General features: G+C 64.2%; 1 protein-coding gene across 3 annotated transcripts; it reads left to right on the top strand.

Annotated features, from left to right (window-relative positions):
* Positions 1-1800: 1800 nt before the first annotated feature.
* ABCB9 (ATP binding cassette subfamily B member 9) lies at positions 1801-26026 on the top strand. Of its 3 annotated transcripts, none has more exons than XM_045846184.1 (12): positions 1801-1947; positions 6553-7323; positions 11132-11246; positions 11831-11910; positions 12820-13025; positions 15058-15255; positions 16450-16578; positions 17730-17918; positions 18376-18549; positions 20771-20930; positions 22958-23094; positions 25052-26026. In XM_045846184.1, the coding sequence occupies exons 2-12, from the start codon at positions 6714-6716 to the stop codon at positions 25310-25312; spliced, it is 2259 nt and encodes a 752-aa protein (XP_045702140.1). In that variant the 5' UTR covers positions 1801-1947; positions 6553-6713; the 3' UTR covers positions 25313-26026. The 3 variants fall into 3 exon arrangements, with proteins under 3 accessions (XP_045702140.1, XP_045702121.1, XP_045702129.1); XM_045846165.1 differs by having other exon boundaries at positions 11780-11910; XM_045846173.1 differs by lacking the exon at positions 1801-1947 and adding an exon at positions 3784-3853 and having other exon boundaries at positions 11780-11910.
* The last annotated feature ends 706 nt before the right edge of the window (positions 26027-26732 follow it).

Below are 26732 nucleotides of genomic sequence, written 5' to 3'. Positions count from 1 at the left end.
CTACCATCTTTTTTTTTTTTTTTTTTTGCACGTTGGGTGTTCAGTTTTCCCAGCACCGTTGGTCGGAAAGGACGGCCTGTGCTCTGTCGTACTGCCTTCGGGCCTCTGTCAGAGGTCAGCTGACGCTGTGGGCGCGGGTCTATTTCTGGGCCTTTATCCTGCTCCATCGATCCGCCTGGGCTTTTGGTCAATGCGGCACCGTGTGGTTCACTGCAGCCTCGCGGGCGGCCCTGCAGTGGGGAGGCGTCGGGCTGCCATCCGCGTCTCCCTCCGTCACCGTCCTGCTGGCCGTTTCCACACAGCGAAGCCGCCGGAACCGGGATGTGTGCCCGGGGCTCTGTGTCGCTGGGACCCGTGGTCAGCCCTTGCAGGACGGGCTCTGCAGGGACCACCAGATACTTGCTTTTGCTTGTGGGCAAACGGTCCCCTCCCTCAACTGTATTCTGTCCCTCGTTTCCGTTCCGTGCATTTAGAAGGTCAAGGTCATTCCGTGCCTTTACGTACGTGTGATGACGTGGGACAGCTGGGTAGCTTTGAGCACAGCGAGGAGCGCAGGTTTGTCTCCGCTGCTATAGCGTGTTCCCGTGAGTGGAGCTCCGTGCTGGTCTGGCCAGTTCCCTGTGGAAGTTACTCCCAGGCTTTCGCTGCTGCAGTAACGATCCACAGGCTAGTGTCTTTGCTCCCCTCCACAAGCCAGTCTATAGAAGCACTCCCACTGGGTGAAAAAAGAAGTGTGTTTTCAGGTATGAACGCTGCCACATGCCCCTGAAGGAGGCTGTCCCCTGGGACTCCCACAAGCAGTGCTGTTACACAGGAGAGCCCGCTGAGCCTCTGGCAAGGACGAGGGATGTGGGAGAGGTCTCACCCCATCTGCGGCCCCTGTGGCCTTGACCCACTGCCCCCAGCTCTTGGTTCAGGCCACACGGGTCCCCTTCTGCTCCTCCGGTGGCCAGGCGAGTCCCCCCTCAGAGCCTTTCAGCCTGCAGTTCCCTTCGCCTGGAATGCCCCTGCCCCGGACCCCTGTCCTTCTCACCCGTCACCTGTCTCAGGGGGCCCTTCCCAGGGACAGCAGCCCATGGCCCCGCCCAGCTTGACTTCCTTTCCAGCAGCACTTCCTGGAACCAGAGACTGCCCCGTGTATTTTACTTGTTGATTTCCTGCCCTCAAACCCCCCCCCCGCCCCCCCACCCCGCCCCCGCTTCCAGAAGGATGGGCGTCTCCTGCCTCTTCTTCACACTCAGCGGCGTTCCAAACACCCGGCACCAGCACTCACGCAGTGCACGGTGTTGCCTCCGCTCCCTGTTCCCGCGCCTCTGCTCTATTTCCTCTCCATAAAAGGTGTCCCTTCCAACATATGAATTGGCTTGTTTGCTGTATGTATCACCTGAGTCCCTCGCCACAATGTCAGTGCCAGAAGGGCAGGGATCTTGTTGCTTCATTGTCGTGTCTCGAACGCCTAAAATGGTGCAGGGCACATAGTAGGTGCTGGCTATGTATTTGCTGAGTGGATGGATGAATGAATGGATGGATGGATGAATGAATGAATGAATCAATCCATCCATCCATCCATCCATCCATCCATGAGGATCATAATCTCCACCTTCCAAAGAAAAAGGTCCCAGGCACCTCCAGCCCGCGAGGCCACTGCCTAACGCGAAGGGCTGCTGGGCGAATGGGGCGGGGCTCGCCGCAGGTGGGCGGACGCGAGTTCTGCCCCCGCCCCCCGAGGCCCCGCCCCGCCCCGAGGCCCCGCCCCGCCTGTCAGCCGGCCTCTGGGCTCCGACCTTGCAACGGCGCAGCTCCGGCGGGAGGCGGGAGGAGAGGAGCGGAGCGGGCGCCGCGGGGCGAACGCAGCGCTGGGCGCAGTCTCCAATGAGCGGCGCGCGGTCTGCGCCCCTGATGCCCCGAGTCCACGGCGCCCCCTCCTCACGGCTTACTCGGTGCCAGGTAAGGTAACAGCCAAGAGCGCGGCGCCCAGGATCTCCGATCCCGGTCCCTTCCAGGCCCGGGTACCAAGCGAGGCGCAGGCCGGGGGCGTCTGAGTCCCCCCGCGCCCGGGTGCAGTAGGCATCTCCGGTGAAGGTGGGAGGCTCCCGAGAGCCTCCCCGACCCCGCTCCGGTACCCCGGCGCCCACGGCCGCCGGTCCTAGCTCCACGCACCTCCTCTCCCCGCCCCCGCCTCCCCTCACCGTTCCTGCAGCATCCCTTCCAAGGCTGCAGGGTGAATGTTGCATTTTTTTTTTAACCCCTCAAGCGCTACCGCCTCTTAGAAAATGGTAGGAATGCCTTTGGGGGAGGATTCTGGGATGGCTGTCCACCCAGGATCGGACTGGCTCGTTTTCTGAGGGTGCCCCCCCACCGCACCCTCAAATGGAACCAGCTTGCACCCCGAGCTCCTGGGGGCCTCCTGGGCCCACCGACCATGGCGAACACCAACCCCGGGTCTGCTCTGCTGGCCCACGGGCTGCAGCTGCCCAGTCTCTCGTGCAAACCCCCTGACAGCGAGGCCTGTGGGTTCTGGGGCCCTCCCTGATTTCTGTGCCTCTGTTAAAACAGGGTGCCCCCTCCCCAGACCTGCCCTCTGCCCCCCCCCCCCGAGATAGGCTGGCCTCCATTTCCTTCTCTAGCTGGGACAGAGGCCAGTGACAAGAGGAGGCTTGTAGGGAGGCCATGGTAGCTCCACAATTTGCCTCCCCCGGGCCACGAGTTACCTGGAACGACCTTCACGTCCCGGCACGGGACTTGGTGGGAGTCAGGATGGAGCGCTGAGGGCCAGCCCTGTGCCGGCCACGTGTCTGGAGACCGCACGGTGACACCGTGCCACACACCGGGCCTCGGTCAGCCAGTGTCCACTGAGCAGCGGACAGGCCTCTCCGCCACTGGGCCGTGACTCGCCGCATCGGGTGAAAAGTTCACCAGATTTGGGATGAACCGGACGGCGTGGGCCACTCAGGACCCTTTCCTTTCAGTCCCTGGGGAGGGGCCCCCCCAGAGAGTGAAGTGCTGGGGTTCGGTCCTGCCTTTGCCTGATCTCTGTGGGCCAACTTCTCCTAGCCCCGTCCCCCATCCGTAAAATGGGGGTGAGCAACTGGGAGGGCCGCCCGCCCGCCCGCCTGCCCGGCCCAGGGAGCATCCGAGACGGGAGGCGCCCGGCACTCGGCACCTGGGCTTGCACTCGGTATCGCTCCCGAACCAGCAGCTGCTGTGGGCGCGATCACAGTCGTTATTTATCGTCTCCTGGCTGTTCCGGACTTCCCTCGTGTGCGCGGGGGGCTGGAGGTGCTGCAACCACCATTTCTTCCCCCGGGAAGAAAAGCCTTTGACAGGTCCCCCGTGGGGGTGGGGTCCCTTGCTAACCCTGTATTGGGGGTCAAGGCCAGTGGCCCCGGTTTCCTGGGCCGTGTCAGGCCCTGGGTCGTGTCTGCTCCATCCTCTGGCCACCACCTTGTCCTTGTCCCTTGGGTCACGTCACCCGTGTGCCCACGGTTTGCCCTCCAGCCGCACCTGGCCGAGTCCTCCAGGTGGGGCAGAAGCAGAGGGGACATGCCCCCGGCGGTGCTCTGGTCCTCACCTGGCCCCCTGCACTCTGCTGCTCAGTAACTTGAAAAGTCACGGAGGAGCCTGGCTCCAGCAAGGGCTGTAACCCGACCCGAGCTGGACTCGGCTCCGTCAGAGCCTGGGGTAGGAGGGCTCCGCACTGGGGCCCTGGGGGCCCGGGTGCCGCCGCCGGTCTGCCCCCACCTTGCTGGGTGGCTCTGCACGAGCCTCTCGCTGCCTGGACCTCTGCGTCCCCGTCTGTAAAACGTGGTCCAGCTAGGCCGTGAGGCTGGCGTGTGACATGCTGTTGACTTCGGTGAGATAAACAACTGGGAGTCCCGGGCGGGCCGGCGGGCGGCTGTCCAATGGGGTCGACAGCAGAGGGGGGTGTCAGAAGGAAGCCCCCCAGTGACTGGGAGGGGGGCGGGGAGAGCTGGCCAAGCCGCTGCGCTGGTCTGACAGATCTGCCTCCGGCCCTGAACCCCAGCTCCTCTCTGGGGGCCGAGGGACTCCCCAGGCCCACGGAGAGGGGAGCTGAGCAGCCGTCCAGCCTGGGCTTGGCCAGCAGGCCCGGCGCGGCAGCAGGCCAGCAGCCGCCCTCCCCGGGCTCCGGCTCACGCTCACCCACTCACCGGCTCCCTGGCCTCTGCATTGCAGCAGGCAGGAGCCGGAGTGGCAGCTCCGTGGGGGTGGGGGTGGGGGTGGAGCAGGGGCCGGCAGGGGGTCTGTCCCCTGTCCCCCCCCTCTGCTCCCTCCCCTGTCCTTGGTCCCACTCAGCCCTGGCTTCCCTTGGAGGGGCAGCTGCCCACAAGGCAACCGCCTTCCCTGGGGCAGATTCGAGCCTGCCTGGAGCGCTGGGGCACGGGCGGGGCTGCGCGTGGGGACCATCGCGCCCCTGGGTCCTCTCTGCTCCCAGAGCTGCACCCTGCATCATCGTTGGGAGGGGCTGTTGGAAGGATCAGGACTTTGGAGTTGAGAGCACCGACTTTGGAACTCTGCAGCCTGGGTTCCCATCCAGCTCGGCCCCTTCTTAGCTGTGCAGCCTCAGGCAGGTCACTTAACCTCTCTGGGTCCCAGCATTCTCGGCTATAAAATGGCGATAACAACAGAGCCCACCTCGCAGGATTCTCGTGCGCAGTGACGCGGGTGCGTCCCTGAGACCGGGGCCGGGTCAGCTTCGTCCCATGAGGGTGGGCCGTCATCACTGCCCTTGTGGCCATGGTCACTGCTGTCACTGCTGGCCACCCTGCCCAGGGACAGCCTCTGTTCTCCTTCTACAAACCCTCCCCGTGAGCACGAGCTCTGTGGGCGAGCGTCCAGCTCCGTGGTGCGGAGCCCAGGTTCTGGAGCTAGGTGCCTCTGGGCCCACATCCCAGCTCCGCTCCTCACCAGCTCCGTGGCCTCGGGCAGGTCCGTGACTGCTCCGAGCCTCAGTTTCCCCCTCTGCTAAGTGCAGGTGGTGACAGCGCAAGTCTCACAGAGCTGCGGGGGGGTGGGGTGGGGGAGGGGTAAACGAGCGAAGGCGTGTGAGGCTCACGGGGATCCAAAGGGCGGGGCCCGGGGGCGGGGCCGCGGCACGGCTCTGCCCGCAGCTCCGGGGCACCGGCCGTGGGCCAGGCTCCGGAGTCAGGCGCTGGGGTCCTGCGTAGGCAGGCCCGGGCCCTGGCCTGGATGGCTGCTGGCCGAGTGACAATGGGGCACATGCTTTTGCCTTTCTGTGCCTCAGTTTCCCCCACTGTAAGTAGAGATGTGGAAGCACCGGCCCCCGTGGCATTTTGTGAGGTTTCTGTCCCCGGTTTGGGCACCAGAGCTGTGGGGGACCATCTCACGGGCTGGTCCCCCTCCCCGGGGCCCTACTCAGTGGGCCCTCCCCTTGTCCCGCCCCTCACCCCTCTGCTTGGGGACCGCAGAGCTTTGGCCGTTTTGCAAACCAGACGACAAAGACCCCAGGTGGAAAGGGTGGAGCCAGGTCACGAGGCAGCATTCAGAGGCACATCCCAGCCCCCGCAGGCCCGCCCACAGACTCACGCCGCCTCGGGGCCCACATCCCACTGCATCCCTGCGGCTCCCGTGGGGCCCCCAGGCCCCGGGTGTGTCCCAAGGGGCTCGATTTTGGGGGGTGCTTCAGACAAAGCAGACATCAAGCTCCAGGAAACCAAAAGGGCCTGGGGCCGGGGGTAAGGGCCAACCTGGGCTGGAAGAAAAGATTCTGGAAACCTCCGGGCAGATGTGAACGCCCCCGGGTCGCTCCAGAGCCGGCAGCCGCCCCCTCTTGGTCTAAGAAGGTAAAGGCTTACTTGGGGAGGAGAGAAGCAAGCAAGCACTCATTAAGCGCCCACTGTATGTGGCGATAACCACCAGCGGCGGCGACCACGCGCCGGGCGCTGCGCCCAGGACTGGCGTTCGCGCTGATGTTCTACACGTGAAGGAACAGGTTCGGGGAGTGAGCGGTAACGACAGTCGTCGTGAAAACAGAGCCTGTTTATCTCGCCGGTGGCTTCTCTCACCTCCATCTGCGAGGTGCCCCGGGTCCCCGCCCGCCCCCACTCTCCGACCCCCCGGGGGGGCCTCCTCGCCCCCTCGAGCGCATCGGCAGAGTCCTGCCTCAGGGCCCTGGCCCCGTCTGTCCCCCCCCCCCACCTGCAGTGTTTTCCCCACACACACAGCCACACGGGGGACCCCCTCGCCTCCTCCAGTTTTGCTCAGGGGCGACCTTCACAGCCCCGTCCTTCCTGGCTGGCACCCCCTTATTTAAAATCACCCTCACCCCGCCGTGGCCCTCCATCCCTGCCCTGCCCTTCCCTCCCCACGGCCCTCATCTCTGACATACTGTATCATTTGCTTATTCCGTTTCTAGCATCACTGTGTCACCTGTTACCCCCGATTGTTGTTGAATCCCCAACGCAAAGGACTGAGTCCGGCCCCCAGAGGGCGCTCCATGAACAGCCCTGGAGTGGAGGGAAGTCTTCCCAACAGCTCTTTGAAATCGGTTCTCTTGTCCTTGCCATTTTACAGATGAGGAAACTGAGGCCCAGGGGTGCCAAGCGACTTGCTTAAGGTCCAGTAGCAAACCGGAACCCCTCGCCCCACAGACGATGGCTTTGCCCCCGTGAGCTGGAGCCTGCGCCCCACCCCCCGCCCCCCGCCCCCGGGCCCGCCCAGCACCAGCCGGCAGGATGCGGCTGTGGAAGGCGGCGGCGGCGACCCTGGCCTTCATGAGCGTGGACATCGGCGTGACCACGGCCATCTACATCCTCAGCCACCCGGACCGCAGCCTGCTGGAGGACATCCGCCACTTCAACATCTTCGACTCGGTGCTGGACCTCTGGGCCGCCTGCCTCTACCGCAGCTGCCTGCTGCTGGGGGCCACCATCGGCGTGGCCAAGAACAGCGCCCTGGGGCCGCGGCGGCTGCGGGCCTCGTGGCCGGTCATCGCCCTCGTGTGCCTCCTCGCCGGCATCTACACCATGGCGAAGCTGCTGCTCTTCTCCGAGGTCCGCAAGCCGGTGCGGGACCCGTGGTTCTGGGCCCTGTTCGTGTGGACCTACGCGTCGCTGGCCGCCTCCTTCCTGCTCTGGTGGCTGCTGTCCACCGTGCGGCCGGGCGGCAAGGCCCTGGAGCCGGGGGCCGGCGCCGAGGGCTTCCCCGGGGAGGACCGGCCCGGGGAGGACCGGCCCGCGGCCGAGCAGGCGTCCGGGGCCACGCTCCGGAAGCTGCTGTCCTACACCAAGCCCGACGTGGCCTTCCTCGTGGCGGCCTCCTTCTTCCTCATCATCGCGGCTCTGGGTAAGTGGGCACCCGCGGGCCCTGGCGGGCACCCAGGACATCCCCTTGTGAGGGCCGTGACCGCCGCTCCCCTCTTAAATGTCAGCATTTACTGACACGGCTCAGACGTCAGGCTGATGCAGAAGGTCAATGTGGAGAGTGTCATTCCTCGCTCTGCCTCTGACTGCCCTGACCCGCCAGCGCTAAGTGCAGGAAAAGGTTCCGGAAACTTCCAAGCGGGCAGGAGGTCACTTTTATGCATTTCTTGTATGCGTTTCCACTGTATCCTTTTTTTCTTTTTTCTTTTTTTCCACTGTATCCTTACGTGGCTCCAAACACGTAAGAAGATGTTGCCTGCCCCCTCACTCACACTCTGGTTTGTGTCTTGCTTTTCCTGCTTACCAGCGTATTCTGGAATTTTCCCAGTCGGGGCCTCGTTCTTTCCTCTGGCCCGTGATGTTCCATGGTGTGGTCACACCGTCACTTATCTCACGAGTCCCCTGCGGTTGGACTTCTGAGTCCCGTTCCTGTACAACGGGCAACCTCGCCCATCGCGTCTCCCGTGAACGCGGGTGCGCCTGCGGGATGCATCCCCCGAGCGGGATCCCTGGGTCCGGGCGCCCTCCGGTCGTGCGGCAGAATAGACCCGAGACCACCCGAGACCACCCGAGCGCGCCGTCTCTGCTGAGATCGATAAGTGTGGTTTCGTGACACCTCCATCTCGGTTACACGCGCCCGTGTGATGTCCTGTGTATTTGTTCCTGGGGGTCCACGTGGTCCGAAAGTGCCACTTAGCCACGCGGCTGGGCAGGTGACGCGGCAGGTGACTTTGCAGGCGGAACGCCACAGGTTCCAGGAGCCACGGGGCTGGGTTCCAGCCCAGCCCTGCCCCTGCCCCGGCCGCGTGACCCTGGGCGAGTGCTCGCACGTCTCCCCTGAAGGGGGACTGCTGAAAAGCCGGAATAAAAGCAGGGAAAGGGCCCGTTCAGGGCCGTGTACTGCATGGCACGTGCTCCGGAACGTTGGCTGGGAGGCGTCGTCGTCGCGTGTTTAACGTGCAGGGGCACCGTCCGGGAGTGGCGCAGCCCGCAGGGCGCTCGGAGGGGAAAGGCGGACCCCGGCGCAGGCCCGGTCCTGCAGCCCTGCTCCCCATACTGTGCCCTGCCCCCGCACCCTCTGGGCCCAGCCCCTTAACGGCTGTGTGATTTTGGGCGAGTCACTGGACCCCTCTGTCTGGGGCACGGCATCTGTAGAACGGGGTGAGAGGAGCACCCTCCGCTGGGGGGCAGCTGGGTCAGTGAGCCAACAGAGCGGCCCCTCGGGCACTCCGGGCACACAGACAGCTCCCAGTGCACGCCAGCACCTGGGAGCGTTGGCACGGCCCTTTCCACGTACCCAGCGTTTCCCCTCCTCATGCCTCAGGCCCAAACGTCCCCTCCTCCGAGAAGCCTTCTCAGATTTCCCCGACTGTAATAACGCTGGAGACGCGAAAACCATGAGCCCGCTCTGCCGCCTCCCCTCCCGGGCCCTGAGCCCCTCGGGGCAGGAGCCGGGTCTGACTCGCCCCGGATCCCGCAATACCCGGCTCAGAGGCGAGCTCTCTGAGTGAGCGAGCACGTGACCAGGCTGTCACCCCCCCTGGGACCTCGTTTCCACCCCGCCAGAGCCTTGCCATCAGCTGGTGTGCCCTAGGGGGATACAGGTGTCCTGACAATGCAGCAGAGCAGATGCTGGCGCCCACAGGGACTGGGGGGAGGTTGAGGGGTCTAATTCGAGGTCAGGCCCCCAGCGTCCCCGACCCCTTCAGGCAAGCTTACATGACTGCGCCACGCTCCAGTCTCTCGTCCCGAGGTGGGGACTCACCGGCTCGCGGGGAGAACCCGGGGAGAGGTAGCACGGCACCTGGCAAAAGTGAGCACTTCCCGAAAAGTTAGGGGCTGGGGTGATTATTACTTAATTCTCAATCAACAAGCATCCAGGAGGGCCCAGCTTGTCCTGATCATCTAAAAGGAAACCTCATCATCTAAGAGGAAAAGGTTAGTTTTAGTGTTGAGTAGCTCCTATTAATTGAAATTTCATGGCAACCCAACTACAGCCACTTGGACGAGTGACTTCATCTCTGTCTCAGCCTCGATTTCCTCATCTGTAAAATGGGAAGCATAACGACCCTGTGGCTGCCGGGTTCCTGGGAGGAGCTGGAGGTTGGAAGGAGATGAAGGAGCCCGTGTCTGGGGTGCCGCTGCTGCAGGCAGAGGTCCTGAGGCAGGAGGCTGCCCGGCTGTCACGGGACGCGCCCGGAGGCCAGGCAGCCGGGGCAGCATGTGAGGGGCCGAGGGGAGAGGTCCGTGAGCCGCAGGGGCCCTGTCGGGCAGGGCGCCGGTGGCCTGTCGCCCTGGAGGAGACGGGCGCCTGGACTGTTTTGACCCGAGAGACGACAGGACCGGACTTTCATTTCACAGGCTCCGCTGTCCCCTGGGGGGAGAGGAGGCCACAGCGGGAGCGGGGGGGGGGGGGGGCGGGGAGAGCAGGGAGACACAGAGGCAGCCCGGGCCAGGTCGGCCGCCGGGACCGGGTGGGGCGGTAGAGGCGGTGGAAGTGGCGGGATCCTGGAAGTACGTGAAGGTGGGGCTGGCGGGATTTGCCGATGGATCGGTCGGGGACTTGCCTGCGGTTTCTGTGCAGACGGTCAGGAGGGTCTGCCCAGCACGGCACCGGTGTCCCGTCGGGGCTCAGTAAACATGTCGAGGCTGTCTGGGCGTTCGTTGGTGCTTGCTGGGGTCAAAACGCGGCCAGAGCTGGCCGCCGCCCTTCCCTCCCCCGCCGGTGAACTGATGCGGAGCTTCGGCCTAAGTGCCACTCTGCATCTGGTGGGGGACCGCGGGGCAGGGCCCTCCAGGCTGCCACCTTGCGGGGCCAGCACCAGCAGAGGGCGCCAGCACCCCACAGACGGCCTCACTGCCGCCTGAGCTGGTCTCGTAGAGCTGCCCACCCTTCACTCACTGGCCGTGATCGAGCGCCTGCTGGGGGCCCAGCCCGAGCCAGGCCGTGGCCTGCGGCAAGAGCTGCCATGAAAACAGGGGACCCGCGTGGCCTGACCACACTCCATCCCGTGTCCGTCATTTCCATAGCGCGGGAGTGGGCATGCCGGACTTTGGGGAGGGAAAGGGGCGAGAAAAGACCCCCCACACCGGAACTGGCTCAGCCTTGAGCCCTGGCCCTTCCTCTCACTTGTTAAGTGGCCTCTGGCAAGTGGCTCAGCACCCCCAGCCCCTCAATCCACCTCTGTGAAACGGGGGTGACATCCCCCCTCCACTCGCTCTCCCCGCCCGCACCCCCGCCCTGGGCCGTGGTGAAGGTGCAGTGAGACAGGTGGGTGGGAGGCGACCCAGCCGACAGTGCGCCGTCCCCCCGAGAGGCGCGGGCGGCCGCTCCCAGCATGCTCGGAGCCGGGAGGAAGCGGACTTCGGTGGCGGTCCGCCTGGCCCAGCGTCCCTCTCCTCAGCTGTGAGACGGGGGGCAGCCACCCACCTCCGAGTCTGCGTCCACGCCCAAGTGCCAAGGAATGCCGTCCAGGCTCCGCGGCCACAGGCCTGCTGGCCACTGTTAACACGGACGCAGTCGGTGCAGACTGAAGAGCCCGTGCCTCCTGTGTGCCTGGTTGAAAAGCCGGGGGTGGGGGGGGACCTTTAGCAGCACAGGGGCCCCCACCCCGACCCCGCCAGGGCGGGAAAAGGGGTTTGCTGGCGGGGTGTGGGCCTCCAGGGGCTCGGGAGGAAGGGCGCCGGCTCCTCGGGCTGCGGACACCCCCTGAGCGCCCGTCTCCCGGCAGGAGAGACCTTCCTCCCCTACTACACGGGCCGGGCCATCGACGGCATCGTCATCCAGAAGAGCATGGAGCAGTTCAGCACGGCCGTCGTCGTCATGTGTCTGCTGGCCCTCGGCAGGTAGCCCGCTCGCCGCCCCACGCCCGCCCCCCCACCCCACACACAGGCCGACAGTGGGGCGGGGCTGAGGTCAGGGGTGGCTCCAAGGGGGAAACAAGCCAGAGAGGCCCCAGGAACGCCCCTGGTGGGCCTGCCCCTCAGCTGGTCACCATAGTAACCCACCGCCACCCCGGCTCAGCACAGAGGTCCATTTGGCGGATCCACACCCTCCTCCAGGGCCCCCCCTCCCCCGCCCCCGCCCTGGCTGTTTTCCAAGAGGGGAAACAAGGGCCGGCCTTGTCTGCTTCTCCGCAAGGAACGGCGCCTGGCCGGCAGAGCCGGGGTTCTTGCCCCCCAGCAAGCACAACCCTGTCTCGGCCCTCCTCCCCCTTAGGGGCCCCAGCTGGGGACCAGCCCGGGGAGCGGGGTCGGGGTCCTGCCCGCCCCCACCCCGAGAGGGGCTCAGGCCTGCCAGCGGCGGGAGGGGCGGCGGGCTGGTGGCCGGCTGCCGGAAGGACGTCGTGCTATGTATAACGTCTCTTATCTGCAATTAGCTCGTTTGCCGCAGGTATTCGGGGCGGCATTTTTACCCTCATATTTGCCAGACTGAACATCCGCCTCCGGAACTGTCTCTTCCGCTCCCTGGTGTCTCAGGAGACAAGCTTCTTTGACGAGAACCGCACAGGTGGGTCCCCCCCCACCCCCAGCCCGCCCCGGGGCTGGCTCCGCCAGGGTGGGCTCCCCTCACGCTGGGGAACCAGGCGGGCACGTTGGTGGTCTCCGCCACGCTGGCTTTTCTCGCCGCCCGGTTCAGGATGGACACGGCCCGCGCCCTGGGGAGCCGGCCTGCTGGCCGAGGTTTGGGTGTGAGCTGTGGCCACTGTAGGACCCTGGCCAGGCCACCCGAGGTCCCTGCAGCGGCCAAGGCCTGGCTTCCCACTGCGTTCTGGGAACCACAAGGGCCAGGCCTGCCCACGCCCGCGGCCTCAAGGGCCCAGATCCCACGGGGTGAGTGGGGCGGGGGTGCCGGGCAGAGCGGCGTAGTGTCCAGCCAAGAGCCCAGGCTCTGAGACAGACCAGCCTGGGTCCAGGCCCACTGGTCCCGCTGCTCACTAACCACCTCCGGGCCTCTGTCTTCTCATCCCCGAAACGGGAACAAGAGTAGCAGCCGCCCCGTGGGCTTGGGAAGTTCACGGCCCAGTGCCCAGCAGCTGGTGAAAGGGCTTCAGCGCCTGCCTCCTCCCGAGGCCCCCACTGTTACTTCTGCGTGAGGAAAGAGGGGCGTCACCCCCTGCCGGTGACAGGCAGGAGCCACGGCTCCGGCCCCAGCCTGGTCCCAGACAACTTGTGTGGTGGCCCTGAGTCTCAGCCCCGCCCTCCGTGCTGTGGGATCTAATGTTACAAGCGCTGGTGACAAGGGCCGGGCTCAGAGGAGCCTGAGGAGGGCACTGACTCTTTTCCCTGCCCCACCCCCCCAGAAGGCGGGGGAGGCCCGAGCTCTCAGGTGCCTCTGAGGGTCCCCTGCCCGCCCCACCCCCCCAACCGCAGTGGCCGCACCGCCACCACGGCCGGGGCTGAGCCGCCTGTGTTCCAGGGGACCTCATCTCCCGCCTCACCTCCGACACCACCATGGTCAGCGACCTGGTCTCCCAGAACATCAACATCTTCCTGCGGAACATGGTCAAGGTCACGGGCGTGGTGGTCTTCATGTTCAGCCTCTCGTGGCAGCTCTCCCTGGTCACCTTCATGGGCTTCCCCATCATCATGATGGTGTCCGACATCTACGGCAAGTACTACAAGGTAGGCGCGCCTGTCCCCACGGGCACTGTGACCCTCCGAAGGGACTCCGGCGGCGGGGGGGGGGGCAGCGAAGGCCTTGTGGGTCAATAAACACTCACTGAGCGCCCAGATCCGTGGACGGCACGGAGGAGGCGCCGGCCCGCAGGAACTCGCGTTCCGGCGGGAGAGACGGAGGGTGGTCTGTTTATAGCAGTAGCAGGAGTAGCAACACTTGAGGCGGTGGGAGAGGTGAGCGCTGAGGGGGAGAGTGAAGTGAGGGGGAGAGGGATCGGGGCCGGCCCTGGCTTTAACTGGATCCTTCTGAGAAGGTGACCCCTGAGCGGAGACTTGGGCATCTGCAGCGTGTCCAGGAAGCACGTGCCAGCAGGGGGCGCAGCCCGTGCAAAGGCCCTGGGGTGGGGGGCGTGCGCGGGAGGGGCCTCGGTGGGGCTGGTGCCGGGACCGAGGGGACAGGACAGGAAGTGCAGGCAGGGAGCTGGTGGCGGCTGGGCGGCATGGGCCCCCGACAGAACTTGGTTTTCGCTCTGCCTGAAGTGTGGGCTTTCTGTGCAGTGCGCATGCCTGGTGTGGGGCGGGGGTGGTGTGGGCCCTGGGGGCGAGGCCCCGCCCACAGTGCAGGTACCGGCAGGCTGCTGTCTCTCCAGACAGCCCGTGGCAGGGTCTCTGCGGGGAAGGGGGGCCGGTGAGCCAGGCCCCTGACCGCCCCTGAGCTCAGGGACGGGGGCTGGTGGGGACAGCGCAGGGCCCTTACCCAGGCCGGGGTGGGGAGGGCCCCTCTGGAGCAGAGGGCTGTGCTGGTGACCCGCTCGCGGGAGCCCTTGGGGTCTGGGACCGGAGGCCACTCCTAAAGGCCTCCGTTCCGCACAAGCTGCGTGTCACATTCTGGCAGAGCCCCCCGTGCCCCACAGGGGCCCTCTCCCCAGCCTGCCCTCCTGAGGGGTCACGGGCCTCCCTGTTCTGCTCCCGAGCAGAAACGGTAAATGTGCCCGCTGGAGCTGGAGTCCGCTCCCTTCCTGCGCGCCCCGCCCCGCCCTTCCTGCCTTCCTGCCAGCCCGGCCCCTGGGACAGGGCAGGAAACCCCGCGGCTCCCCTCGGGCAGGCCTCGGTGCGCACCTCAGGCCCCGCCTCCAGGGCCGCCGCCAGTCCAGTCTGGCGGGGCCTTCTTCCCACACCTGGGGGTGCCAAATGTCGCCACCCAGCCACGGTGGCAAGCCACACACCACCCCAGCCAGCCATGACTCAAGGCACAGCGGGGCCCCAGGTGCGGAGCGCACTGCGTGCTTCCGACGGCTGTGCGGGGCTCAAAGGTCAGGGGACCGGCGTGTCTGGTCCCGGCTGGGCCTCACAGGTGGCCTCCCAGGCTGGTTGGCCGACCTCGGTGCCGTGACTTCTGCAAAGCCTGAGCCGCACTGCCCAGGCGGCGCTTCCAGAGCTCGGATGGGCCAGACCCTCGGAGCCAGTGTCAGCCACCCCACCCTCACGATCTGGGCAGGTTTTATAGCCGGGCCTCCGCCGCCTCCTGGAGCTTGGCTGCGAGTTCTGGAGGCTTGGCGCTGACCCTCGGGCTCGCCCTGATTTCCCGAGTGTGGGCGACGTAAACGGCGCCCCCTTCACGGTGGGTGGTCTTGCGCAGCACGCAACCTGCACGCTGCGGGCGTCACTGCGCTTACGTCAGTGCGGTGGCGGGTGCGGAGGTCCCCTTGCTGAAAGGGTTACTGGAAACCGCGTGGTCAGGAAGAACCTCCTCTGAGCACTGGGGATGAGTTCACCGTCAGCGCCCCACCCTTTGGGAGCGGGGTCCCTGGGCGCTCGCCCCCAGCACCGGGCTGCAGTCTGTCCGCTAAGCCCGTGCAGCCAGGCTGCAAGGAGAACGGGGAGAAGGGGACCTGGGTCTCACCCTCTTGTCCCCGGAACTCCCCGCACAGAGGGCGCTGTCTAAGGCCAGGACAGCGCAGAGGGGGCTGGGGGCTCGGGTGGACCGGGAGGCTGTCAGCGTGGCGCCGCCTCCTTCTTGCCCCCGTTCCTGCCCTAGAGGCTCTCCAAGGAGGTCCAGAACGCCCTGGCCAGGGCCAGCAACACGGCCGAGGAGACCATCAGTGCCATGAAGACCGTGCGGAGCTTCGCCAACGAGGAGGAGGAGGCGGAGGTGTACTCGCGGAAGCTGCAGCAGGTGTACAAGCTGAACCGGAAGGAGGCGGCCGCCTACATGTACTACGTCTGGGGCAGCGGGGTACGTGCCCTTGGCCCCGGGCAGGACCCGCCACGGGGATGGGACGTGCAGATGGGGGTCCCTCGCTCCAGGACATTAGCCGGGGCCCTGCACGTGGGTGTCAGAGTGGTTGCACTTGACCGTACTGTGTCCCAGCTCTCTGCTTGTGCGGGGAGAAGCTTCCTGGGAAAGAACTCGGGCTTCTGGTGAATGTCCCCGCGGGGTCTCAGACCCCTGCCCAGGGGGTCCGGCAGGAGCCCTCTTCTCAGCTGGGGAAACACCCCCTCACCCCCAGGCCACGTGCTGGCGGGTCCTATGTCACCACCACACACGCCCAGTTAGAGTGTCTGACTCAGTTTCGGGGGGATGGTGAGTCTCAGCCCCTCCCTGGAGGAAGGGGAGCAGTGGACCCTTTTGTGTCTGCGGGCCACATCTGGGAGGGCAGCTCGTGGGGAAGCAGCTCGGCCGGGAAAAGGGGGGGTTGGAGTTTAGGGGAAGGAGGAGCTGGTGGTCCACAGGGGAACCAGGGGACAGGGACTGTCTGGTGCCCCCCGGAGGCAGGCCACCCCTGGAAAGTGCCCAGCCAGGACGGAGAAGGGGCCTGGAACCCGGCTCAGCCGGCCGCTCGGCAGCCTGCCCAGCGCCAGGGGCGCCTTTTGGACTTTCGGTGGGAGGGAGGACCCTGAATGAGTTATCATGGGTGCTGTTCCCACTCCCCCCAGAAACTCCCTCAGGTCCTGGAGGGAGAGGGAGGAGGGGTGCCCGGACACCCCTTCTTTATGGAACCTGGCGGGGTGAGGAAACCCAGGCCTCGCTGCCCTGCTCTGCCTGCCTCGCTGTGCAGCCTCAGCCAGTGAACTCAGGCTCTCTGATCCACGCTCTTCCCAAGGAGGACGAGGACTCACAGCTCCCGCGTGGCCCCGTGGAGGGTGTGGGCTCTGCTGCGTGTGCCGGGGCCGCGCACAGAGAGAAAGCCTTTTCCCCAGGCAGGCCCCGGCCCCATCTTGCTGGGGACCTTGGCAGGGAGAACCCCACGAGGGGCGGTGTGTGAGTGACAGACAGGTGCCAGCCTGTGGGACCACAGGCTGCGCCGCGGTGTCGGGTCACGGCTGGGAGCTTAGTGCCCCCAGCTGCCCTCGCCGCCCCGCAGCCTGGGGGCCGGGGACGTGGGAGCCAAGCCCCCCACGGCCAACGCCCGCTTCCCTCTGCCCCCAGCTCACGCTGCTGGTGGTCCAGGTGAGCATCCTCTACTACGGGGGCCACCTCGTCATCTCCGGGCAGATGACCAGCGGCAACCTCATCTCCTTCATCATCTACGAGTTTGTCCTGGGGGACTGCATGGAGGTGAGGGGCCGGCTTGGGGGGACGGGGGTCCGGGGGAGAGAGAAGGGTGTGTGGGGAAGAGGGATCTGAATGGGGCGCTCCCGGGTCCGAGGGATGTGGGACTTTCTTTTAAAGCAGGTGGGGCGGAGAACACCCTAATACCCAGAACGATAGTAAAACTAACAAGTGGCAGCAACACAGGCTATTTCAGAAAATGCTCATGAGGTGGTGAACACACAATACAATATACAGATGATGTGTTACAGAATTGTACACCTGAAACCTCAATAATTTCCATTAAAAATACCAAGAGAGCGCTGGCTGGCGTGGCTCCATGGATTGAGCACCGGCCTTCCAACCAAAGGGTCGCCGGTTCGATTCCCGGGCCAGGCCCCCAGTGGACAGCCACACACTGATGTTTCTCCCTCCCTTCCCCCTTTCTAAAACTAAAATCTTAAAAAAGAAAGGAAGGAAACAAGAGCCATGACCCTGGTACTAACATTGCCTGCCTCAGTTCATCAACCCAGTCACAGCATGGCGGGACCTGAGCCCGGGAGCCAGGCGAGCCTGGGTTCGAGTCCTGGCCCTGCCGCTTCCCGGCCGTGGGTCCTGGGGGAAGGTACTTGAGCTCTCCATGTCTCCGTTTCCTCATCAGGGAAAAGGGGACAACGACAAAACCCACCTGGCAATATATCCAAAATGCTGTGCAGAACGCATCATGGTTATTCACATTTATAGTGTGTGTGTGTGTGTGTGTTTTACCCAAGGAGATGTGTAGTATATATCAAGACCCACTTTTTTCTCATTGAAATGCCCCAACACTGGCAGCTGGAGGAGGAAGGTTGCGCTCTGGTTCCGCCACGTTAACCTCCCGGAGCTTCGGCTTCCTCCTGGGGCGGGGACAACACCCGCAGCGCCCTGAGGGGCGGCGCCGAGGTTTAGCTCTGACGGCCGCCAGGCTCTGGCTCCTGATGTAGCAGCATTTGTTACTTCTGCCCTAATTTTTCCTCATTGTCACTAACGAGCAGGCGGGGCCCCAGCAGCCTCGCACAGCCCCCCAGCACTGACGCTGCGTCCTAACTCTGCACCCGCTTCATCTCCTGGCACCCCGGGTGGGGGCGCCCCGGGAGTGGGGTGTCGGTGGGACAGGGACATGTCTCCTCCCCCCGCAGTCCGTGGGCTCCGTCTACAGCGGCCTGATGCAAGGCGTGGGGGCGGCCGAGAAGGTGTTCGAGTTCATTGACCGGCAGCCAACCATGGTGCATGATGGGAACCTGGCCCCTGACCACGTGGAGGGCCGCGTGGACTTTGAGAACGTGACCTTCACCTACCGCACTCGGCCCCACACCAAAGTCCTGCAGGTGAGAGGGGTGCTCGAGGCCTATCCGACCCTCCTTTCCCTCATCCCGCCTCTCACGCCTCCAACACGCCAGGCCACGGCAGTGCAGCCAGGGACAGGCGAGGCAGAGTCCCTGCGAGCACGCACTTTGGGCTGTAGTTGGGGAAGGCTGTGATAGGAGTCATCTGCAGGGGTGATCTAACAGTCAAGGAGGGCTTCTTGGAGGAGGTGACATTTACATTAACACCTGAACCAGGAGCAGGAGCCAATCAGGTGGCTCTCTTCGAAAGGACTATTCCAGGCAGAGAAAACAAGTATAAAAGTGCTGCTAGGTGCTAGGAAGGACAGCATTCCAGGACCTGGCAGTGCCCAGCCGTGACGAGGGGTCACAGACGGGCTGAGAAGGGGGCACCGGCCTGTGTCTGGGGCCAGAGCACTGGAGCCAGTGGCCCCACACAGCGTCTGGGTGTTCCCTGCAGAACGTCTCCTTCAGCCTGTCCCCAGGCAAGGTGACGGCGCTCATCGGGCCCTCGGGCAGCGGGAAGAGTTCCTGCGTCAACATCCTGGAGAACTTCTACCCCCTGGAAGGTGGCCGCGTGCTGCTGGACGGGAAGCCGGTCAGCGCTTATGACCACAAGTTCCTGCACCGAGTGGTAGGTGCCAGTCCTTTCTCTGTCCCAGCTTCTCTCTCGCCTCCGGCACATGTGTGTGCGGCTCAAAGGATAATCACCCACGGAGCACACCCCAGGGCAGGAAATAGTGCTGGCGCTGGGGGGGGGGGCCCTCCCCCCAGGAGCAACGCCTTGCCCACTTTTACAGTCGTCATCATTCTCCTGCTTTTCCGCTTCACCACCCCCGAGGGCCTCCCCGCCCGCTCAGCTGTGTCCTGCGAGGTTTGAACTTGAGGCTGGAATCACGAGGGGCCGGGCGTGTTCGTCTGTGCCTTGCCTCTTCCCTGGACGTGATTGTGAGTCATCCGTTTGAGGCTGCGGTTGTAGTTCGTTCGTTGCCGTGCCTGGGTGGTAACTCACCGTGTAAACACGTCACGCCCCATTTCTGCCTTCTGCTCTTCACGGATGTTTGGGGCGGCTTCCTGGTGTGCGCTGCCACCAAGGATCCTGAGGACGCCGGTTCGTCTCTGTTCCCTGGGGCGCCCGGGCACGTCCCCGGCGTCCGTCAGTAGTTACGGCCACCAGGCTGGTGGCGCCACTGCCCAGCCCACCCACCAGGGGTGAGCATTCCCGGGACTCCACAGTGACGTCATCTCCCGTGCGCAAAGGAGGCTATTACAACCACGTGGTTTTTGGTGACCCTTTCAGAGAAGGGGCCTCCGTCCGCGCCGCCGCGCTGACGTAAGCGCAGTGACGTCGGGACTGGCGTGCAGGTTGCGCGCTGCGCCAGAACCGCCCGCAGTGAAGGGGGTGCCGTTGGCAACACCCACACTCAGGAAATCAGTGGGAGCCCCAGGGTCGGCACGCCGAGGCTCCTGAGAGTTCTAGGTGGTGGCAGAAGCCGTAGCGTGTGAAATCAGCCCACCCGGGTGCACGAGACCTGGGGTAGATGCCCGAGACGTGGTCTTGGGTGTGTGGCGCCCCCCGCCGCTGCCCGCAGGTGCCGTACAAGTGCCTCCGGGTGGTGCTGTTCAGGCTTCGCAATGGTTAACGCGCTCAGACACTCAGTGTAATCAGACAGCGCATGTTGTGTCGGTCCTGAATTTTTGCCCGTTGAGTGTGCAGAGGGAGCTCGTTGTGGTTTTTGCATTTTCCTGGTGACTAAAGATACTAAGTATCTTTCCATAAGGGTGTTCACCACTTGGATTTCCTCCTTGCATACCTTTTCTTTAATTTAATTTTTTTGTTAAAGATTTTATTTTATATACTTTTTTAGAGAGGGGCAGGGAGGGAGAGAGGGAGAGAAATATCCATGTGTGGTCGCCTCTCACACGCCCCCTACCGGGGACCTGGCCCACAACCAGGCGTGTGCCCTGACTGGGGATCAAACTAGCAACCGTTTGGTTTGCAGGCTGCGCTCCATCCACTGAGCCACATCCGCCAGGGCTAAATTTAAAATTTTACTGTTCATAAACCTAAAGCAATAAAGTGCAACAGTCTAACCAGACTCCTGACTATTCAGAAAATCTTGTAATGAAGTCACAGGTGTTCCCTTCCACCTCCCCTTTCGAACTCCACCCCGTGGAAGTCACCCGTGTTAGCAGTTTATAACTATCCCTTCCCGCCCGTTTTCTGTCTTCGTGTGCACACATCACTATACAAAGACACGCAGATAGTTTAAGAAAAATAGAACCACGCTGTGTGTGTGTGTGTGTGTGTGTGGCAATTCGATTTTATGGACGCACTGTAATTATTTAACCAGCCCCCGATTAATGGACAACCAGATGGCGGTGACGACGATGGGGACTGTGCTCTGGCTCCGTGCTGTCGTTTTTGTCGGCCGAATTCCTGGACCTGGGACGCTGTCGGGCGGCTCCTTTAAAGTGTTGTTCTAGAAGGGAGGCAGGCCCCGGTGGCCGGGCTGTGCGGCCCCGTCCTGCCTCTTGGCGTGAACCGACCCAGTCCCAGAGGGACACGCCCCCTTGCCTTTCCCGCTCTTTTTTCCAGGGCCGCGCAGACAGCGGGCTCTCCCGCAAGCCCAGTGCGGCGAGTGTAGCGGCCCGGCCTGTCGGTCTCGGAGGCCGAGGGCCCGTGCAGAACGCGGCCTCCTCCCCTGCAGGGAAAGAAGCGAGACCGCTGAATGCAGCAGCCAGGCGCAGGCCCCGAGCGGGTTTCAGACCTGAGACCGCGGCTGGCTAGGTTCCTGGGGACCGCCGGCTCGACACGCTCGCGGCCCCTCACGCCCCTCCCCCCACCCCCGCAGGTCTCCCTGGTGAGCCAGGAGCCGGTGCTGTTCGCCCGCTCCATCACCGACAACATCTCCTACGGCCTGCCCGCCGTGCCCTTCGAGGTGGTGGTGGAGGCCGCGCAGAAGGCGAACGCCCACGGCTTCATCATGGAGCTGCAGGACGGCTACAACACAGGTACCTGCGCGCGCGCGCACGCAGCGCCGCCGGGGCGGGCCTCCGTCCCGCCGCCCTCTGCCCTCTGCCCTCCGCGGGCGGCGAAGGTCGCGCGGTGCAGGGACTGCGTCCAGGTGCGGTTCCCGTCACGTCACGGAACAGTTTTCAAGTGAACCGGTCGGTGGCATTTAGGAGGACATCACGACACTACACACCCGCCTCTTTCTAGCTCCCAGACAGACTTCACGCTCTGCACCTGGCAGTGTAACAGTGTCTCATGGCCTTGTCACGGTGCCTTGTCCTTCTGCGTGTGTGCGCGCGCGCGGTAGATGTTCCTCCCGCATCTGTGATACGGTCATAGGCTCGGTGTCCCCCATTTTGTTTGGGGGGTCACGCTGGTTCCCTTGCAGGTATTGAACTCCCCCCCAACCCGGGATTAAACCCCACTTCGTGGTGGTGCATAATGCTTTCGCACTTGGTTTGCCCAGACTCTGTTGAGGATTTTTGCATCCGTGTTTATTAGGGAAATCGGCCTGTCGTTCTCTTTTCTCGAGTCTTCGGTTTTGGCTGGTGTCGCAGAATGAGGTTGGAAGCGCAGCCGCCCTTTCGGTTTTTTGGAGTTGTTCCAGGAGGCTGCGCTGAGTTCTCCCTCAGACACCCGGTGGCATCCGCCTGTGCAGCCTCCTGGTCCTGGCCTCCTGGCCGTCGGGGGTTTTGTGATTATTGCTGCCATTGCAGGGCTAGAAATCCGGGCAGACTTTCTGTTTCTTCCACCTCTCTTGGAAGGTTGTATGTTTCTAGAAATGTATCCATTTCTTCTAGCTTGTTTAATGGGTTGTCATACTAATTGTTCGGTAGTGTTCTGTTTTTAAAACATATTGTGCCTTGGTTTCGGGCTGTTTGTAGCATTCTCTTTTTTTTAAGATTTTATTTATTTATTTTTAGAGAGGGAAGGGAGGGAGAAAGAGAGAGAAACATCAATGTGCAGTTGCTGGGGGGCCGTGGCCTGCAACCCAGGCATGTGCCCTGACTGGGAATCGAACTTGCGATGCTTTGGTTCGCAGCCCACGCTCAATCCACTGAGCTACGCCAGCCAGGTTGTTTATAGCCTTCTTTAACAATCCTCGCATTCCTCCGTCAGCTGTAACTTCTCTTCCCTTTCTGATTCTATATTTGGGCTCGCTCTCTTTTTTCTTTATAGTTCCTGCTAAAGGTTTCTCAATGTTGTTTATCTCCAAAGAACTAGCTTTTAGTTTCATTGATCTTTTCTATTTTATTTTTTTTTTAGTCTCTGTTTTGTCTACTTCTGCTCTTATCCTTAATATTTCCTTCCTTCTACTTGCTTTGGGTTTTGTGTTTTTTTTTTTAACAGTTACATAGTATTCCAGTATACAAATTCTGCAATAATTTGCTTACTAAATAATTCACTCAGTGTCCTATTGACGGACATCCGAGTAGGTGTTCGGTCTTTGTTGCTTATTTTTTTTCTGGCAAGAGGGGTTCTGTGAGTTGCGCACAGCTCGAGCCCACGGCGCCGTGCGTGGGGAAGCTGGTCTGCAGGGAAGATTCACGGGGGTGGGTTTGCCGGCTCAGGGCTGTGCCGCTGCCGTTGGGGTCTGCGCACAACAGACTGAGAGACGCCAAGGCGCATGCGCTGCGGCCGTCCCAGGGAGCACCGGGGCGGGGGGGAAGGGGGGCGCACCAATGCGCGTGCCCCTAGAAGATGGGGGAGAGCCTGATAACGCCCCAGCTCGGTGTGTTACCAGGCACTTGGGTTCTACCAAATTGACGGGTAGCAATGGTTACCTTAGTACCACTTGCGTGGAGCGGTAATCGGCATGCCTCTCGCGAGCGCGGAGGGAGAGCAGCCCTTGGTGAGTTTCGGAACTGTTGGTAGTCCCGGCCGGTGGCGCTTTCAACCACAGCCTCCCCCCCGCCCCCCGGAGGGCGCAGTGGGGGCGGGGCTTCTCACTGTCCCCAGCTCGGCCAGGGCCTCACCGCCCCCCCGCCCCGCCCCCCTCACCTGACCCTGTGCCTGTGCCACGCAGAGACCGGGGAGAAGGGCGCCCAGCTGTCCGGCGGCCAGAAGCAGCGGGTGGCCATGGCCCGGGCTCTGGTGCGGAACCCGCCGGTCCTCATCCTGGACGAAGCCACCAGCGCCCTGGACGCCGAGAGCGAGTACCTGGTGAGTGGCGGCTGGCGGGTGGCGGGTGGCACTGGGAAGGGCCCAGGGGCTCTCCCAGGCTGTGCGCGTCCTCGACGGCAAGGACGGGGCGTCTCGGTGCGAGGGTGCAGTCCCGCGCCTGTCCCTCGTCTCTGTGGTCGGTGTGGCCCTCGCGCACGCGCCAGGCACGTCCCAGGCCCTGCAGCTGCCGTGGCGGGCGGAGCAGCCAGACAGAGGCCCCTGCCCCCGCGGTGTTGGTGCCTCCGGGGCGGGACAGTGGCTGAGCAGGGACGCGAGCGGGAGTCCAGCCTGTGGCCCAGACTCCGCGGAAAGTGCGACAGTGACGTGAGAGAGACACTGCGAGGGGTCGCCGTGGCCACAGAGAAGCCGCGGGACATCCGTTCGTTCCAGCTGCGGGAGCAGATTCGGTTCAGTCCCCGCTGTCAGAAGGGCTGGAGGGAAAACGCGCAGCGGGCTGGTCCGTGGGAACGCGGTCCGGCCCGCGGGTGTCTGCGCCCGCTGTCCTCCCGCGGAGACCTGGGCGGAGGGGCCCTGTCCGCCCTGAGGATTCAGCTGCAGAGGGAGGGCTCCCTGGCGCCGGAGGCGGACCCCCTGTTCTGGGGTGCGCACGTGCGTCTCAGAGGGGCAGCGGAAGGATTTCCACGACAAGCCCTTTTTAGCAAGCGTTCTCAGAGAGGGAGGTCGGGTTTGGCGGGAACACGCAGCCCGCTCCCCTGGCTGTGCCGGGCGCTTCGGGGGCTGGGTCCCCCTGGGGACCAGGCGGTGCGCTGGCCAGGCGCTTCCAGAGCGAGGCCGCCTCTCAGTGCCGGCCGGGGACGGAGTCACGGGCGCCCAGAGTCGGCCCTGCGCAGCGCCAGCGCCAGGGCCGTCAGCTACCACGTGAGCGGAGGCCGGGAAGGAAAGGCGGGCGGGGGGGGGGCGGGGGGGCGGGGGGGGGGCAGAGGGCGTTCCAGGGCAAGGGCAGCAGGTGCGGAGGGGCCCGGGGCAGGTTCACAGCCAGGTCCGGGGGTCAGGTGAGGACAGAGCCAGGGGGAGGGACACAAGTGCCTCGGGCCCTTGTCAAGAGCTCGGACTTCAAAAAGAAAAAATGAATCGGCTTTATTTTTTAGGGCAGTGTTAGGTTTAAAGAAAATTGAGCAGAAAGGACAGAGAATTCCCACCCCCTTCCCCCCACCCCCCACCCCCACAAACTGTGGTCCCTACTGTCAGCATTTCTCGTGGTCGTGGCGCCCGTGTTACAACTGACGAACCGATGTCACTGCGTCGTCACCGACCGCAGCCCTGGTTCCACATTAGACGTCACTGCTGTGCGGGGCCCTTGGGGGGGTTGACAAATGGAGTGTCGTACATCGGCCACCAGTCCCGAGCCTCCCCGAGGAGCCTGGGCTCTATCCTGAGTGGGATGAGACGCCGTTGGGGGCTGTGGAGCAGAACTGATGAAACATTGTTAAGCCCACGTGGGCCGTGGGACCCCCGGGGAGCCGGGCAGGAAGGCGGCAGCTGGGCAGGAATGGAGGCAGAGGGGGGAGATGGGACAGAGCTGGGTAACAGGGACATGGCGGCCACGGGACTTGCTGGGAGTTGGATTCGGGCCCTGGAGGGAGGTTGAGGGACAGAGGGTGCTGGTTGTCTGGGCATGAGCTTCCGGGCTAGCGGTGACCTTTGCCCAAGGCCAGGGTGAGAGGCTGGGGCAGCAGGAAGACCAGGGGAGGACCAGGCCGGGGTCCAGCTGCTGTTCACTGGGCGCCACCCCCGTGGCTGGGCACCGAGCTCTACCCCCGCGGACAGCAGCCCCGGCCGCAGGCTGGGGGCGGGCCCTGGCCTCCCAGGTGAGCAGCTGAGCTCAGAGAGGTTAAGCGTCACGAGAAGGCAGCAGATCCGGGCCCCGGGCCAGTGGGGTGGCTGGTGAGTGGCCTGGTGGCACCCCGAGAGCCAGCCCCTCCTGTCCCCCCCCCAGATCCAGCAGGCCATCCACAGCCACCTGCAGAAGCGCACGGTGCTCATCATCGCGCACCGGCTGAGCACGGTGGAGCGGGCGCACCTCATCGTGGTGCTGGACAAGGGCCGCGTGGTGCAGCAGGGCACCCACCAGCAGCTGCTGGCCCAGGGTGGCCTCTACGCCAGGCTGGTGCAGCGGCAGATGCTGGCGCTCGAGCCCGCCCTGGGCTGCGCCGTTGACCACAACGAGCCGCTGGGCGACGGCTGCCACAAGGCCTGACGGTCGGCCCCGCGCCCGCCTGGCAGACGCACCCGCAGGGCGCAGCCCGGGCCCACGGCACGGGGGACCACCTGCCACGTCCCACGCGCCTCTGCTTCCTGCATCTCGCCCCGGTCCCTGTGCCGCCCCCGCTGCCGTGGCCGCCCCCGCCAGCCTGGGCAGGGCAGACGCCGTGGGCCTCTCCCTCCGGCCTCCCGAGGCTCCCACGCGAAGGTAGCACCACCTTTTTACACTGAGATCTTACCAGGTTTTTTTTCTACCGCTTGGTGTGATGGGCCCCAGGCAACTCCCAGGTTTCAAACACTTTTTTCTAATTGGGAGTCATGGTGGGCAAGATCACGGAGATGTTCTAGAAACTTCTGAGCCAGGAGTAAATGACCCTAATAGCCTGGGGGATGTCAAGGGGAACTAGGCCTTTACCCTTTGACCCTGGAGAGAAGGGGCTTCCCTGTCCCCGAGGGCGGACACAGGGACTTTCTGTCTCTGCCTCCTCCCAGCTGGGTGAGTCAGGCCCGGGGTGGGGGGGCGGGGAGTGTGGAGGACACCCGTCTGTCCGACACCTCCGCCACCCTGCTGAGTCTAAGCCAGTCTCACTGTGAACCACTGTGAACCTCACCTGGGGGAGGAAGGGGCTGGTCAGGCCTGGCGGAGCCTCGGAGTGACTGGCCCAGCACCCAGCTTCAGCCCCTGCCCCGCCCCCCACTGGCTGGCAGCCCCGCCCCCGCCCCCTCCCCTGTTCCGAGGCCCCTTGGATGTTTGGGAGCCGAGTTCCTTTCCCTGGTCAGTGGAGGGGATGGCCGCAGAGTCCCGGGTCTGGCTTTGCGGGGAGGCAGTGAGACGTGGCGAGAACCTGGTCAATAAAGTGTTCTACCTCTGACCTCTGACTTCTGACCTCTTCCTGGTTGTTAGGTGGTTCCAGCAGACCCAGCTCCTGTGACAGGCGGCATGGGGGTGGGAGGGGCCATGGGCAGGAGCACATGGACTTCATGGCGAACCTGCCGGCCCGGCATCAGCCTCCAGTGCTCCAACCCCAGTGCCTCCAGGGCCGGGCAGGTGCCGGCTGCGGCCGGCGGGGCCAGGGACCCCAGAGCGCGCTCCAGCTCCCCCCTTTGCTCTCCCATTTTTGCCGTGGCGCACAGGCCTGTCTGTTTTATCCAAAGCCCAGTGTGCCGCAAGCCTGCGGATAAACGCCGCCAAGGCCGGGTGTCTGTAACCGGCGACCAGAGCGGGAGGCGGGGCCTGGGGCCACACGGGAGGACGGGTGAGCAGACAGACCTTCAGCTGTTCCCAGACAAGCTGCCAACTCCCACTGCAGCGTGAGGTCAGCTGCTGTGTATAGATCGGCTCACGTTATTTTTACAAGACCGAGGGCCCAGTAAAACCCATCTCCAGGTGGTGTCCAGCCTCTGCGTTGGCCCTG

The sequence above is a fragment of the Phyllostomus hastatus genome, unplaced genomic scaffold, assembly GCF_019186645.2.
Source record: "Phyllostomus hastatus isolate PE091 unplaced genomic scaffold, TTU_PhHast_1.1 phas_contig_1162, whole genome shotgun sequence".
NCBI lineage: Eukaryota > Metazoa > Chordata > Mammalia > Chiroptera > Phyllostomidae > Phyllostomus > Phyllostomus hastatus.
The sequence above is the reverse complement of the archived record's forward strand: the minus strand, read 5'-3'. Positions and strand labels throughout refer to the sequence as shown.

Coding starts and splice junctions, on each gene's coding strand:
- ABCB9 (XM_045846165.1), top strand. CDS start 6,714: ATGCGGCTGTGGAAGGCGGCGGCGGCGACCCTGGCCTTCATGAGCGTG. Junction 16,579..17,729: donor TCCTGGGGGACTGCATGGAG/GTGAGGGGCCGG, acceptor CTCCCCCCGCAG/TCCGTGGGCTCCGTCTACAG. Junction 18,550..20,770: donor ACAAGTTCCTGCACCGAGTG/GTAGGTGCCAGT, acceptor CCACCCCCGCAG/GTCTCCCTGGTGAGCCAGGA.